This window comes from Triticum aestivum, chromosome 2D (genome assembly GCF_018294505.1).
Source record: "Triticum aestivum cultivar Chinese Spring chromosome 2D, IWGSC CS RefSeq v2.1, whole genome shotgun sequence".
Taxonomy (NCBI): Eukaryota; Viridiplantae; Streptophyta; class Magnoliopsida; order Poales; family Poaceae; genus Triticum; species Triticum aestivum.
In genome coordinates, this window is record NC_057799.1 from 602,230,732 (window position 1) to 602,243,553 (window position 12,822).

General features: G+C 50.9%; 2 protein-coding genes across 2 annotated transcripts; both read right to left on the reverse strand.

Annotated features, from left to right (window-relative positions):
• Window positions 1–3,524: 3,524 nt before the first annotated feature.
• On the reverse strand, window positions 3,525–6,011 carry LOC123056026 (putative receptor protein kinase ZmPK1). Its single transcript, XM_044479796.1, has one exon. The coding sequence runs from the start codon at window positions 6,009–6,011 to the stop codon at window positions 3,525–3,527; it is 2,487 nt and encodes an 828-aa protein (XP_044335731.1).
• A 911-nt stretch (window positions 6,012–6,922) lies between these two features.
• Window positions 6,923–11,261, reverse strand: LOC123054875 (COP9 signalosome complex subunit 5). Its single transcript, XM_044478750.1, has 6 exons — window positions 10,636–11,261; window positions 8,877–9,158; window positions 8,643–8,790; window positions 8,455–8,534; window positions 7,458–7,538; window positions 6,923–7,361 (listed from the first exon to the last, which is right to left on the reverse strand). The coding sequence occupies exons 1-6, from the start codon at window positions 11,026–11,028 to the stop codon at window positions 7,251–7,253; spliced, it is 1,095 nt and encodes a 364-aa protein (XP_044334685.1). The 5' UTR covers window positions 11,029–11,261; the 3' UTR covers window positions 6,923–7,250.
• Window positions 11,262–12,822: the final 1,561 nt, after the last annotated feature.

Below are 12,822 nucleotides of genomic sequence, written 5' to 3' on the forward strand. Positions count from 1 at the left end.
GGTATGGCTCAATTGTAAGTGTGTCATGCGGTGGTCAAGATCATCGCATTGTAATTGGTCAAATTCAAACACATTTCAGTCAGGTGGACACCGTGGCCACTTTCAATGAGGATGGCAAGGAGTATAATTGGACTAGAGGACATGGACCTTTGGAGGGGTCATGAGTTGTGCTTTGAGCTAGGGGCTTACGATTTCTTTCTTCCGGTGCAACGCACTGGCATATTTCCTAGTAAATTCAAAAAATAAAACACGCCAACATGGGGTCGAACCCACGACCTATGGTTCCTCAACGGCTGATGACTGCCAACTGAGAGCTGTTGAACTTTTATGTTACACGCACATCACGGAACTTAATTAAACAAGGTACATTTTCGTGCATTGGAAAAAAAGGCTTGCCTGGACCTCAACGCTTTCTCTGGCCCATCAAAGTCCTCGCTGCTGTAAAATATAAAAGAGGTACGACCTGGGTACGAAGAAGCGTGAGTGCGCCCATGTAGGATTTTTAGCATTAAGATCCCGGCTCCTATACATATTGCTTTCGAGACATAGTCTCTACCTAATAATAAATAACATATCGCTTCTATTTGTCCGCCGTGCCTTTTTGCAAAATAAAAAACCTTAGTTTGTTGAAAACAACTCGCAGTCCATCTTTAAGTCGGAATGAATCATTTTTTAATTTTACATAAAACTCCCTGACTTTTATACTAATCAAACTGCAGTACATAATATTTGCGTTAATCAACCAGAAGTCTATCTGAAATAATTATTTTTCAAAATAATCATATCTTTTAAACCTTAACATTAATTTCAGCATGTTATATATGAAATTTGATTAGAAAAATGTGTATAATCTGAATTTTATATATGATGTTATTTTTATGATCTTATCTATTAACTATTTAAAAAAAATACTTTTTAGGGTGCAACCTAAATCAATGTCACATGATTCGTCATTTTAACTCGGATAAAAAATATTTACTCTCCCATTGCAACGTACGGGCATGTTTGCTAATTGATAATAAATGAAATAATACAAAATTCAGATCCTCCATAATTGGAATGATCGGAAAGCCTGATTCTCAGGTGCTAAATTTTTTTCGAAATCAATAACTATCGAACGTCTGATTTTTGACGTTTTCAGTCCGAACGCGTCTACTGTCGTTAGATTTTCTTTACGAATCTTAAAGCAGGCTGGAACGCCACGTCACGAAAAAAACATTCGGGATCTGATCCACCCGTAGCGAACGCCTCACTTTCTCTATCATCAGCCTTATCCCTTCCCCTCCCACCGCTCTGCTCTCTCCATGCGCTCTCTCGCCGCCGCTCGCCAGCCATAGCCGCCGCCCCACTGCCGCAGCGCAGCTCAGCGCCGCTGCCCCATCGCGGCACGTCCGGCCGCCGCATCGCAGATCAGTGGGGCCGGTCCCATCCCCAGGGCAACGTCCGGCCGCCGCAGCGCAACTCAACGCCGCCACCTCCCTCCACCATCTCCCTGCCCGACAGTCAACGCCTCCGCCATGCGCATCGACGGCAACCGCGCGACGAGGAGCCACGCAGTTCGCGCAACGCCCTTGTGTGGAGGAGCATGGCCGGCCTGCGGCAGCCGCGCTTGGAGGAGCCCCGGTGAGCTCTCCGGCTCCGCCCCACACACAAGCACCAGTTTCGCCGACGGAAGCGACGGACCAGAGCCCCACATCAACGGCGCGCACCCTTCACCGATGAGCGCTCTTCTCCTTCTCCCTGTACCTCGCGGGGATCCAGCTCCGTATCGCGCGCCGGTCAACCGACTGTACCTCGTCATAGACATTGGTGAGATTTTCTGCTCGATTCCTCTCCCATAACGGTCTTTGTTTCGGCTGAAGTTGCAGTGGACTATGTATTTTTGCAGCCATGGCAATCTGTGTAGTGGTTTTTGCCATGAAATTGCAGTGGATAATGTGTATTTTGTTTGCAGCCATGGCAACTTTTTGTAGTGGACTTGCCATGAACATTTAGTGGCTAGTGCACGTAGGCTGTCACAGCACATGGTATTTGTTGAAATGTTTTGTATATTTTAGGTCCATGGCAATTTTGAGGTGAAAATAGATGTATATCATGGCCATTTTTCCATGTAGCACAGCAGCATCATTTTGTTGCAGCCATGGAAATTTTGGTAATGGAATTGCCATGAACATTTAGTGCTTAGTGCATGTATGCTGTCACAGGACATGAAATTTGTTGAAATGTTTTTTTAGGTCCATGGTAATTTTGAGGCGAAAACAGATCTTCATCATGGCCATTTTGCCATGTAGCATGGCAACATCATTTTTAGTATTCGGGTGGGAATCGTTAAATTGAAATGCTATCAATTTCTTACAAATTGAAACTTGGTCTCATGGTCATGACGTATTTGTCTCGGGGGTGACATTTGTTATAGTACACTCATGGTAACTTTTATTACAAACCGGAACCTTTTTTTATCCAACTTTGATGGCAACTCTAAACAAACAATCCACATTTCTTGTGTCTCGTGTTTATAGTAAAATATCATGGCAATCAAATTAACTTTTTATTTTGCCATGGCAATTTTTAACTTTTATTGCCATGGCAATTTTTAATTCTTTTTGCCATGGCAAATTTACTTTAAATGGCACGGCAATTTTACCTAAATCGCCATGGCAATTTTTAATTTATTTTTTCCATGGCAAATTTATCTTATTTTGTCATGGGAAATTTACATAAGTCGGCATGGCAAATATTTTTAACTTTTATTGCCATGGCAATTTTACTTTTTATTTGCCATGGAAATTTTACATTTTTTTCCATGGCAATCTTAATTCAAATATGATGGTTAATTTAACTCGTGTAGCGATGGCAATTTTTAATTTATTCTCATGGCAAATTTACTTTAGTTTTGCCATGGTAAAATGTACACTATTTCTACCATGGTAAATATTGATATTCACATGGCAAATTTTTTGTTTAACTTTTTGTATAATCTAGTTGTACGGGACCATGGCGATTATTATTGTATGCATCATGGGGATTACTTTTTGCCATGGTATTTTTGAATATTTTGCCATGCTTTTTCTTAGGAATCAAATATGTTGTAAACCTTGCCATTTGTAAAATTATATCATGGCAAATCATAAAATAGTTTGGCCAAACTCGAATGGCATTTTTTTGGAATTTTCCATGGCATTTTTCTGCTTCTAAAGTTGATGACATTTTTTCGTACTACATCAAAAATTAGTCTTTTTAATTTGTCACAGAAAAAAGAAAAACAATCTGGGCTTCTTCTTTTATGCTATTGGGCTTTTTTCTTTTCGTTTTACATTAAAAAAGGCAAGGCCCTATAGGGGGCCTGGGGAGGGCGTTCGTGATTTCAATCCTCTCCTCCCGAACGAAAGCGTTCGTGAGGGGGAACCCTCGTGCCGAACGACTCGTTCGGTCTGGGGCTCTCCCAGACCGAACGGTCGGGAGTTATCGACTTCAGGGTTTTTTTAAGGGGTTCTCAGGTGCTAATCGTCAGGTATTGATTCAGTTCAGACCATGTGGCTGATCTCCGGGACCGGAGACGACGCGTGGCGGAGCGACGGCGGCACCACGTCCTGCGACGAGAGGAGCATCTGCACGACGGCGTTCATGCTGGGCCTCCTGCCGGGGTCGTCGTCCACGCACGACACCGCCACCTCCAGCATCGCGGCCGCCTGCGGGTGGCTGAAGTCGCCGCGCAGCCGCGCGTCGACGAACTCCTCCAGCCACGCCTCCTGCAGGTCCCTCGTCTCCTCCCGCAGCAGCGCGACGAGCCGCGGGAAGTCCATGCGCAGCGCCTCCCCTCCCCCTCCGTCCACCTCCCAGTCGCACACCCGCTGCCCGCGGAGCAGCTCCAGGAGCACCACGCCGAAGCTGAACACGTCGGCCTTGCCGGTGATGGGCAGGTTCAGCGCCCACTCCGGCGCGATGTACCCCCTGGTGCCCTGCACCCGGGACAGCACCCGCCCGCGCTCGTCCCGCCGGCTCAGCAGCTTCACCAGCCCGAAGTCGTTGATCTTGGGCTCCAGGTCCGCGCCCAGCAGGATGTTCTCCGGCTTCACGTCGCAGTGCACGATCCACTCCAGGCACTCGTGGTGCAGGTACGCCAGGCCCTTGGCCACGCCCACGGCCACCCCGTACCTCGCGTGCCACCCCAGCGCGGCGGCGCCGTCCTCGCCGTCGGCGAAGAGGGCCTTGTCGAGCGAGCCCTTCTCCACTTGCTCCGAGACGAGGAGCCGGTGCGAGTGCTCGGAGCAGAAGCCGAAGATCCTCACCAGGTTCATGTGGTTGATCCGGCCGATCACGCTGAGGTCCGACCGGAACACCTCGTCCGCCTGCGTCACCTCCTCCAGCCGCGTCACGGCGACGCTCCGGCCGTCGTCCAGGACGCCCTTGTACACGGCCCCCGACGCGCTCCTCCCGACCTCCTCGCTGAACTCGGAGGTCGCGGCCGACAGCTCGTCGTACGTGAACCGCCTGAAGTGGTTGAGCACCAGGCTGTACCCTTCGTCGCGGATCCGCCGCGCCGCCGGGTCGGCCCGGAACACGAACAGGTACCCGACGGCGATGAAGATGGCCTCCATGACGAACAGCCCGGCCAGGAAGGAGTAGAAGTAGACGAAATTGAGCTTGCTGCCGGCGGCCAGCAGGTAGGAGGCGCTGCTGTTGGCGTTCACCTCGCGCACGGTGCACCTGTGGCCGCCGAGGCGCAGCACGGAGGGGTCGAGGTTCTGGACGCGGCGGGGCACCTTGAGGTAGATGACCTGCTTGCTGTCCGGGAGGCGGCCGTTCCAGAGCGCGATCTTGGGGTAGCACTTGCCGGAGCCCTGCTTGTAGCCGAACGCCTCGCAGTTGCAGTCGTCGAGGCAGATCTGGCGGCACGTGTCGAAGGTGAGCGCCTCGGTGTAGTTGAAGTCGAAGCCCCAGTAGTCGGCGGCCGGCATGGGCGCGAAGTACACGTCCTCGCCGCACCGGACGTCGAACTCGCGCCGGCAGCCCTTGCTCCAGTCGCTGGCGTTGGCGCCGACGAACCCCTCCGGGCACGAGCACACCGGCGCCCCGCCCAGCCCGTACGTGCACAACCCGTAGCGGCCGCAAATGCCGTGCACGTCGCACTGGCGCGACATTGCCGCCCACGTGACCCGCCACGTCCCTGCAGAGACGTCGAGGCTGTACTGGCGGAGGTTGCCGTCGTAGTCGAGCGTGAGGCGGCGCATGACGCCGGCGTCGCCGAGGTCGGAGGCGTTGAACTTGAGGTTGTCGCTGGCGAAGAAGCGGCCGCGCGCGTTGAGGCTGCCGTAGCGGCTGCTGTTGTACGCCGTCCGGTTGTTGTCCCACCACTTGTTGAACGGATTCGGCCAGTAGTTGCTGCTGATCTCCGGGCCGTCGTACATGAGGTTGAGGATGTTGTTGCTGTCGAAGTAGAAGTTGTAGAAGCCGGAGTAGGGCAGGCCCCTCGCCGACGCCGACACGAGGCGGCGGTACCGCGTGATGGGCTGGCCGGGGAGGAGCGTGTCGGTGGGCCAGTCGAAGCTCTGCCAGAGCGCGCGCCCGGACGCGTCGGACACGACGAGGTTGCCGGAGTCGAGCAGCTCCGCGCGGTCCGCCCCGGCGTCGCTGGTGTTGGTGCTCCACGCGACGCGGCCGTCGAAGTCCCGCAGCACGAGGGAGCCGTCGTGCCGGAGCTCGGCGCGGGAGCCCCGGCCGTTGACGGGCGCGTCGCGGTTGGCCGCCCAGGCCACGGTGGCGTCGGCCGAGGCCGTGAACCAGATGGCGAGCGTGTAGGCGTTGGTGGCCACCTTGCGGAAGCCGCACGAGAAGTTGCCGCCCGGGGACACCAGGGCGTGCACGTGCCGGCCGGAAGAAGACGACGACGACGAGGCGGCGTCCTCCACGGCGAAGGAGTCGCCGCGCCACATGACGCTCCGGCGCTCGCCGACCGAGAGGGCGATCCAAGGCAAGGTGGCGAGCATGAGGAAAACCCTGAGCGCTCTCATGGCGTTTGCTCCTCCACTCTCCAAGTGTTGTGTGCTACGGGAATGTCCGTGCTCGTACGTGCAGCTCGCCAAGGCTGGCAATGGAGCAAGGTGACAAGTTGGTTCTGGCTCATCATGGGTGCTGCGAGCTTCTTATAGTGATCGATCGGCGCACGCGCGCACGATGCGATTGTTGGCGGCTGGCTTTTGATGTTGGGGGAGACACGGTCATGGTCACATTGAAATGACTCCCGTCGTCTCTGAGTTTGGTCAAGGTATTTTCAGACTAGTAAGAAGCCCTGCATATTGGGATTTGGGAACGCCATTGAACGAGTATGTCCGCCGTGTATCTCCATTTGTATAGCCGCCGCCTAGCCTATGTACTACAACTTACAAGTTGTGTATATGAGTCATTGACTTGTGGATTAGTGGACTGGAATTTTTGTCAAACCCTCAGCATAAGGAAGAATTAGACGCAGCTTGAATTGCAGGAGCAGCCATGTTTACCCGGAACCATTAGTCAAGGCACGAGAACAGTAAACGTCAAACCACAGAACCATAACTTGGCCTGTGAGTGCAACTACTGCAAAAAAAATATGTGCCCAGAGTTATGTTGATTGGAGTAACAAATAAAGGTTTATTTTACCTCACCAATCGCAAAAAACACTAAGATATTGACTGGTGGGCATTTAATATAATTGCATCTAAACATGAAACGATGACGACGTAACGCTACTAGCGACACAAAAATAGAATGTCGCAGCAGCATCGATTCAAAGTCAAACAAACGGAGAACATCGCAAACATTGCAGCTCTACGGCTCGTGATTGAAAAGGTCTCGTGATCGCAGCAGCTTCTGGCGAGCCGGGAATTTAAGAAGCGTATATGCCGCTTATAAGTCTTAAACTATGGGAAAAAAACTGAGCGCACTGTTTGATAGAGACCTTGAACATAGATAGATTGTGCCCACCAATCAGAAAGGCAATCAACATCCACCAACATAATAGCCGCATAGTTTACCCAAGGTGACTTCAACAAACTCCTAAAAGTAAATAACACAACCTCTCAGTGGCATCACTAGATGCAAAAGGTAACTCGTAATTACATGCCAATTCTGATTTGACAGATGATGAGGCTCCCAGCCGACGAAAGTTCGAATCAGATAACTATGCTGGCCACGATTCAAAGTGATGAAATGGCTTGCGAGCCCGGTGTAGGTTAATCCAGCATCAAAATGTGAAGGAACTTTCACTGGAACTCTCATGCTTCGACCATGGGCTCAGGCACTGGTGAATCTGGGGCGGTTCCGCTTGCGCTTGCCTTGCTTTTGCTTGACGGGTGCACAGAGTTGAAGAGGATGTCCTTGATGACCTTCAAGGATCAAATTGTAGTAGTTAGGGGTAACATCAGAAATTTGTACCAGGAGAACTAAAACGCTATGGAATTCAGGAAGAAGTTGAGATTTACCTGTGACATGAGACCATGAACCTGTTCAGCGGTAATTTTGGAGCTATCCCGGGTTACCTTAGCCAGCGGCGACTCCTCTTGCTAGAGAAACCATAAAACCAAAGAAACGACAGAAACCACATTTAGTTCACCAATAAAAAATAGTTCAATCAGAGACGGTAAATAAACTGGAGAACCTGCCAATACAAGATTACAAAGCAATAAGAACTTAGGATGTGCCAACTAATTAATAAAGTGGTCCACGTTGGAAAGCAAAAGATGGGCACGAAACTGAGTGAACTTGACAAATAAATAAATCATTTGTGCCTGCAGGTGTGTAAATAATTACGGCACAGGAGGAACATATTACAAAACTAAAATACCAATGCAATATCTACAGAACTGTACACAGCCCCTCATTTCATGCAGTTAAGCTCAAGCACAATCAAGTATAAATTGACATACCACACTTTACAAGTAACTAAGCATGGAATTGAAGTGGAATCAAAGTATAAAACACCATCAGCCATTCCTAGAAGGTCAACCATCAGAACTTCACAACTTCTCATTTATCCAAACAAGTTTTTCTCAAGCACAACTTCTCAATTCTTACTAGTACTGATCTTACACACCACAATAAAATTTGCATCATATCGACTATGCTTTCTTCCTTCAACAAATAAACAACAGATACCAGATTTGTAACATATCCAAACGAAAAGCCAACAAGTGACAGTCAGACAAATAGGACCATCCACTTACTATAGGAAGTGACGAAGAATAACAAATAACACAACATCATAATAACTACTCCCTCTGTCTTGCGAAAACATCTTATATTATGGGACGGAGGGAGTAGGTAACTGTATATTGATATGATACAATGAAAGATGCAGAAACGGAAATAATTATGCAGCCATCAAGATAGTGCTGGACCAGTGAACTTCGGAAGGGCAAAAAGGACAGTGGTGTACACTGAGGTAAGCAGAGTTTAAAGGGCATGAACACAGAATCTGACCTCTTTCTTTCGCTGTGATGGCATAAGCATGCCAAATCGACTGTGTGCCAGTTGCCCTTCAGCTTGCTCTAGTTTATCAGCTGCATAGCACAAACTTATTTATCACTGTCCCACAATTTACTGGAAGGCCAAACAAGATATAACCAAAAGCCAAGTTCCTAGAAATATTCCTAGAAGGAAACGCTTACCTAAATCAAAGATTTGTCCAGCAATATAATCCCTGTTGCCCAGAAGTGGTGATGAAGATAATGTGTTGACCCAGTACTTGTTCCAGAGTAGATCAAGGAGGTGAGAGTCCAGGGATGACTTGAAATAGGTTATATCCAAAGAATAGTACTGCATGAAAATTACAGTTAGAACAGAACTAAACCACACTTTGCAACAAATAAAAATATAAATAATAAGAGAATTGATCACATTACCTGTTTGCAGTGAACACCAAAATCTTCTATCTTGTTGAGTGGTATGGTCTGATACTCAGACACAGGCTCATCCGGTGGCTTGTAATCTTTTGGGTATGTCCTAAAAGCTCCAATGTCCACTTTACCAGCAGAAACAGTCCTTGTAGGGTCTATCACAACAGCCAACCATGGTTCTTGAAACTGCTGATTAAGCATCTGAGTTGAAACATCAATGCCTGAGAGCCAGCATCCATAACCAGGATGTGAGTGGTACCAGCCAACCACATTTTCCAACCTTCCAGCCTATCCATATGAAGAACAAATGCAAGTTAGTTTGATCAGTATTTAACAGTAAACACCTAACACACACCTGCACGTGCATATATTACTTCCCAAGTTCACATATCTCAGTTGCGGCACTCTCTAAAATATTCTTTGCCAAACCAGATTAAACAAGCACAAATGCACAATCAAGGATATGTACTGTATCTAAGCTTTCCAAAACAGGGAGGCGAAGTCAGAGATTTGAATAAAATAGCAAGTACAGAACAATTCTATACATGAATTCAATGGTGAAAGAAAATATGGAAGCATTGGGTCCTGTTCAATCCCACACTAAATACTATGCCACCACTAGTAATTAACCATGGTCCTACAAAAAGGAAATCGAAACAACCACGACGTAAAACGTGCATGACCACTGCTTTCTGGAATTCTGCTACTCAGCGAGATAATCCATCGCTTTTTTTAACATCACGAAACGGTATTCACGTACACGTAAGAGCGGGCTGAGCACGCCAACTTTTTGGCAAGCGATTCCTACGCCCTCGCCGCGCCCATGGTTTGGCGAAAATTACACAGGGGCATTCATGGCACACTGGGCTAGCCAAAATATTGGCCTCAATCCAAACGGCAGCCAAAACCTGTGGGCACGCCAATATTTTGGTAAGGCCAGCTTTGGCTCAAATCCAAACACACCCTTACTTCCCCAGTTCACATATCTCAGTTGCAGTACTCTCTAAATTATTCTTTGCCAAAACAGATTAAACAAGCACAAATGCACAATCAAGGTACTACTCCCTCCGTCCCAAAATAAGTGTCTCAACTTTAGTACTACTTCATACTTAAGTTACACTTGAGACGCTTATTTTGGGACAGAGGGAGTATATCTAAGCTTTCAAAAACAGGGGGGCAAAATACAGAGATTTGAATAAAATAGCAAGTACAGAGCAATTCTAAAAATCAATTCAATGGTGAAAGAAAATATGGAAGCATTGGGTCCTGTTTGATCCAACACTAAATACTATGACACCACTACTAATTAACCATGATAACTACCAGATATATTGATACAGTTACGGATGAATCCACTAATCATGTTTCCACTTTCTTGCATCAGATGACCCAGTATGTCAGCAAGCTAACTCAAATCATCGATATCTACAACAGGGACTGATCTGAGGGCAAAATTACACAAAGGCAGACAAGTTCATAACTAAAAAACAGAACTATTAATAAGATCATATAAGCAACAAGGAATTGTCCACATTTAACTGCACAAGTTGGATGCACCTAACCATAAGACGAACATACACACCAAATTAGCAGCATTGCCTAATAATCAACCCCAAAGCTTTTCAACATGACAAGGTACTAGCACGAACTATTAACAATTTTGATGTGCACAAGAACATAGACAGTCTATTTGGAGCAACATTGCAGTCTCTGGTCAGATCGAGAGCTCCGGAAAATAAACAGGGGCGGGGGAAGGGCGCAGTACCTGCTTGTTGATGGTGGAGTACTCGACCATGTACTCGTAGGCGTCGGCCTGGGCGTTGACCCGGGTCTCGGTGCCCTCGACGGGGAGGGCGAAGGCGTCCATGACGATGATGGAGTCGCCCTCGAACTTGCCCTGCATGAGGCCCATGATCTCGATGGTGCCGCCGGCGCGGGCGTGGACGACCATCTTGAGGAGCGCGAGGGCGGAGATCCTGGCGCGGCGGAAGTGGTGCGGGTCGGTGGCCCAGGGCTTCTCCTGGTGGGCCCGCGCGTTGGCCGCCTCGTCGTAGCGGTAGATCGCGTCCATGGCGTCCGGGTCGGAGGCGGCCGCCGGGATGTTGTTCTCCAGCTCCCACGTCTGCCTCGCCACCGCCGACGACGAGGTGGGCTCCATCGCGCTGGCTGCGCCGGGCGTCGCTGACGGCAGGCGGGCGGGCAGGCAAAACCCTAGCTGGGAGCGGAAGGGGGGAGGAGGACGAAGGGGAAAAGGGGTTTCTCTGCTCGGTTCGGGCTCCGCTCCAATATGTGGAGAGGAGAGGTGGCCCGTGGCAGCTACTCCTGTGTGTATATTTGGGCTGATTCCTCCGGGCCGGGTCGTTCGTGCCTTCCAATCCGTGAGTTGGTAATCTATTGGGCTTTACAGGCTGGAGTGTTGCGAATATATCCTTGGCACATATGGATCCGATCCAAGCATATTTTTTCTCGAGACCTCTAACCTGAATCCTCCGTCTCTCTATCTCTATCTCTACTACCTAAAAGAGACGAGTGTTCCGTCTCCCGTCCTACGTCCCCCTCCGTCCATCCTCCTCGTACAACCCCCTCCCCCTCCCATGCTTTCATCTTTGGTAACCCCCTCACACGCTTTCATCTTTGGTAATCATCTCTATCTCTACTACCTAAAAGAAACGGAGTGTTCCGTCTCCGTCTTATGCCCCCACCCCTTCGTCCATCCTCCTCGTGCACCCCCCCTCCCCCTCCCACGCTTTCATCTTTGGTAAGCCCCTCCCACGCTTTCATCTTTACCGAAAAAGGCCCCCCCCCCACTTTGTATTCGAAAGCAAACCATCATTGTACACAACACAATGCTGGGGCGAGCAGCAAATCAAGCCCAAAAGGAAAAGAAGAAGAAACAAATGCCAACATCGGCAGCCCTCCGGAAACAAACCACCACAGCCCAAAGCTCCGATCTACCGCGTACCAAGCAGCACCTCCAAGAAGGAATGCGACGCCGACGACGCTGCTGCCCGACGAGTCCTAGGGTTTCCCCCAGTACGTAGAGGGAGATTGGGGGATGGTTACTACTGACACCCTCCAAGAAGGAATAGTGGCACTCGCCGGTGTCACCGCATCTGAGCCAGAGGAACCGGCAAGGATTTCTCCCGCACTCCAAACCCCACCGCCCAACCGGAGCCGACCAGCCAAACCACCGCCCAACACCATGTGCCATCACGATTGCGCCGCCATCCGCGTCGTCTCACTGTGAGCGCCAACAGGAGGCCACGAAGACTGGAGAGAAGAGCCAAGCGACGCGAGCAGCAGCACCAAGGCCGAGCGGGAGGGAACCGCCTCCACCGTCGTCGTGCGAGAGGCGCGCGCCTCCGGTACCGTCGCGGTAGCCGTCCGGACACGGCAGCGGGGCACCGCAGGCAACCCTTGGCCCGGCCAGACCCTAAACGGGCCCGCTAAGCCCCGCCGACCACGCTGCAGCAGGCTGGCGTCGGCGCCGCCAGTCCCCCGCCGTTCATCGCCGCTCCCCCCGCCTCCTGGGAGTCACGCCACAGACCCGCCCTGCCGCCGGCCCGCCCAGGCCCAGATGGGGCCCAAAGGACCCAGATCTGGGCCGAGCGTCGCCGCCAGGGCGCGCCGCTGCGCCACCCCATTGCCAACGACGGCGCCGCCGCCCAGCTGCCCGCCCACGCCGCGTCGGGGAACCCCGCCGCCAGCCAGACCGCCGCCGCCTAGGAGCACCCCCCAGTGCAGCTCCGCCCCACGCCGGAGAGCCATCAGGAGGGAAAAGGTCAAGGGGGCCACCACCACTAGCGTCCTCGGGGCCAGGCCGGCCGCGGGGGCAGCGACGGTGGCGGGGAGGAAGGGGAGAGAGGGGGCTGGAGGAGGAGGAGGAGGTTGCCGCACGGCCGGTCGCCCGCGGGGGCGACGCGGTCGCGGGAGGAGAGGGGGGGACACCTCA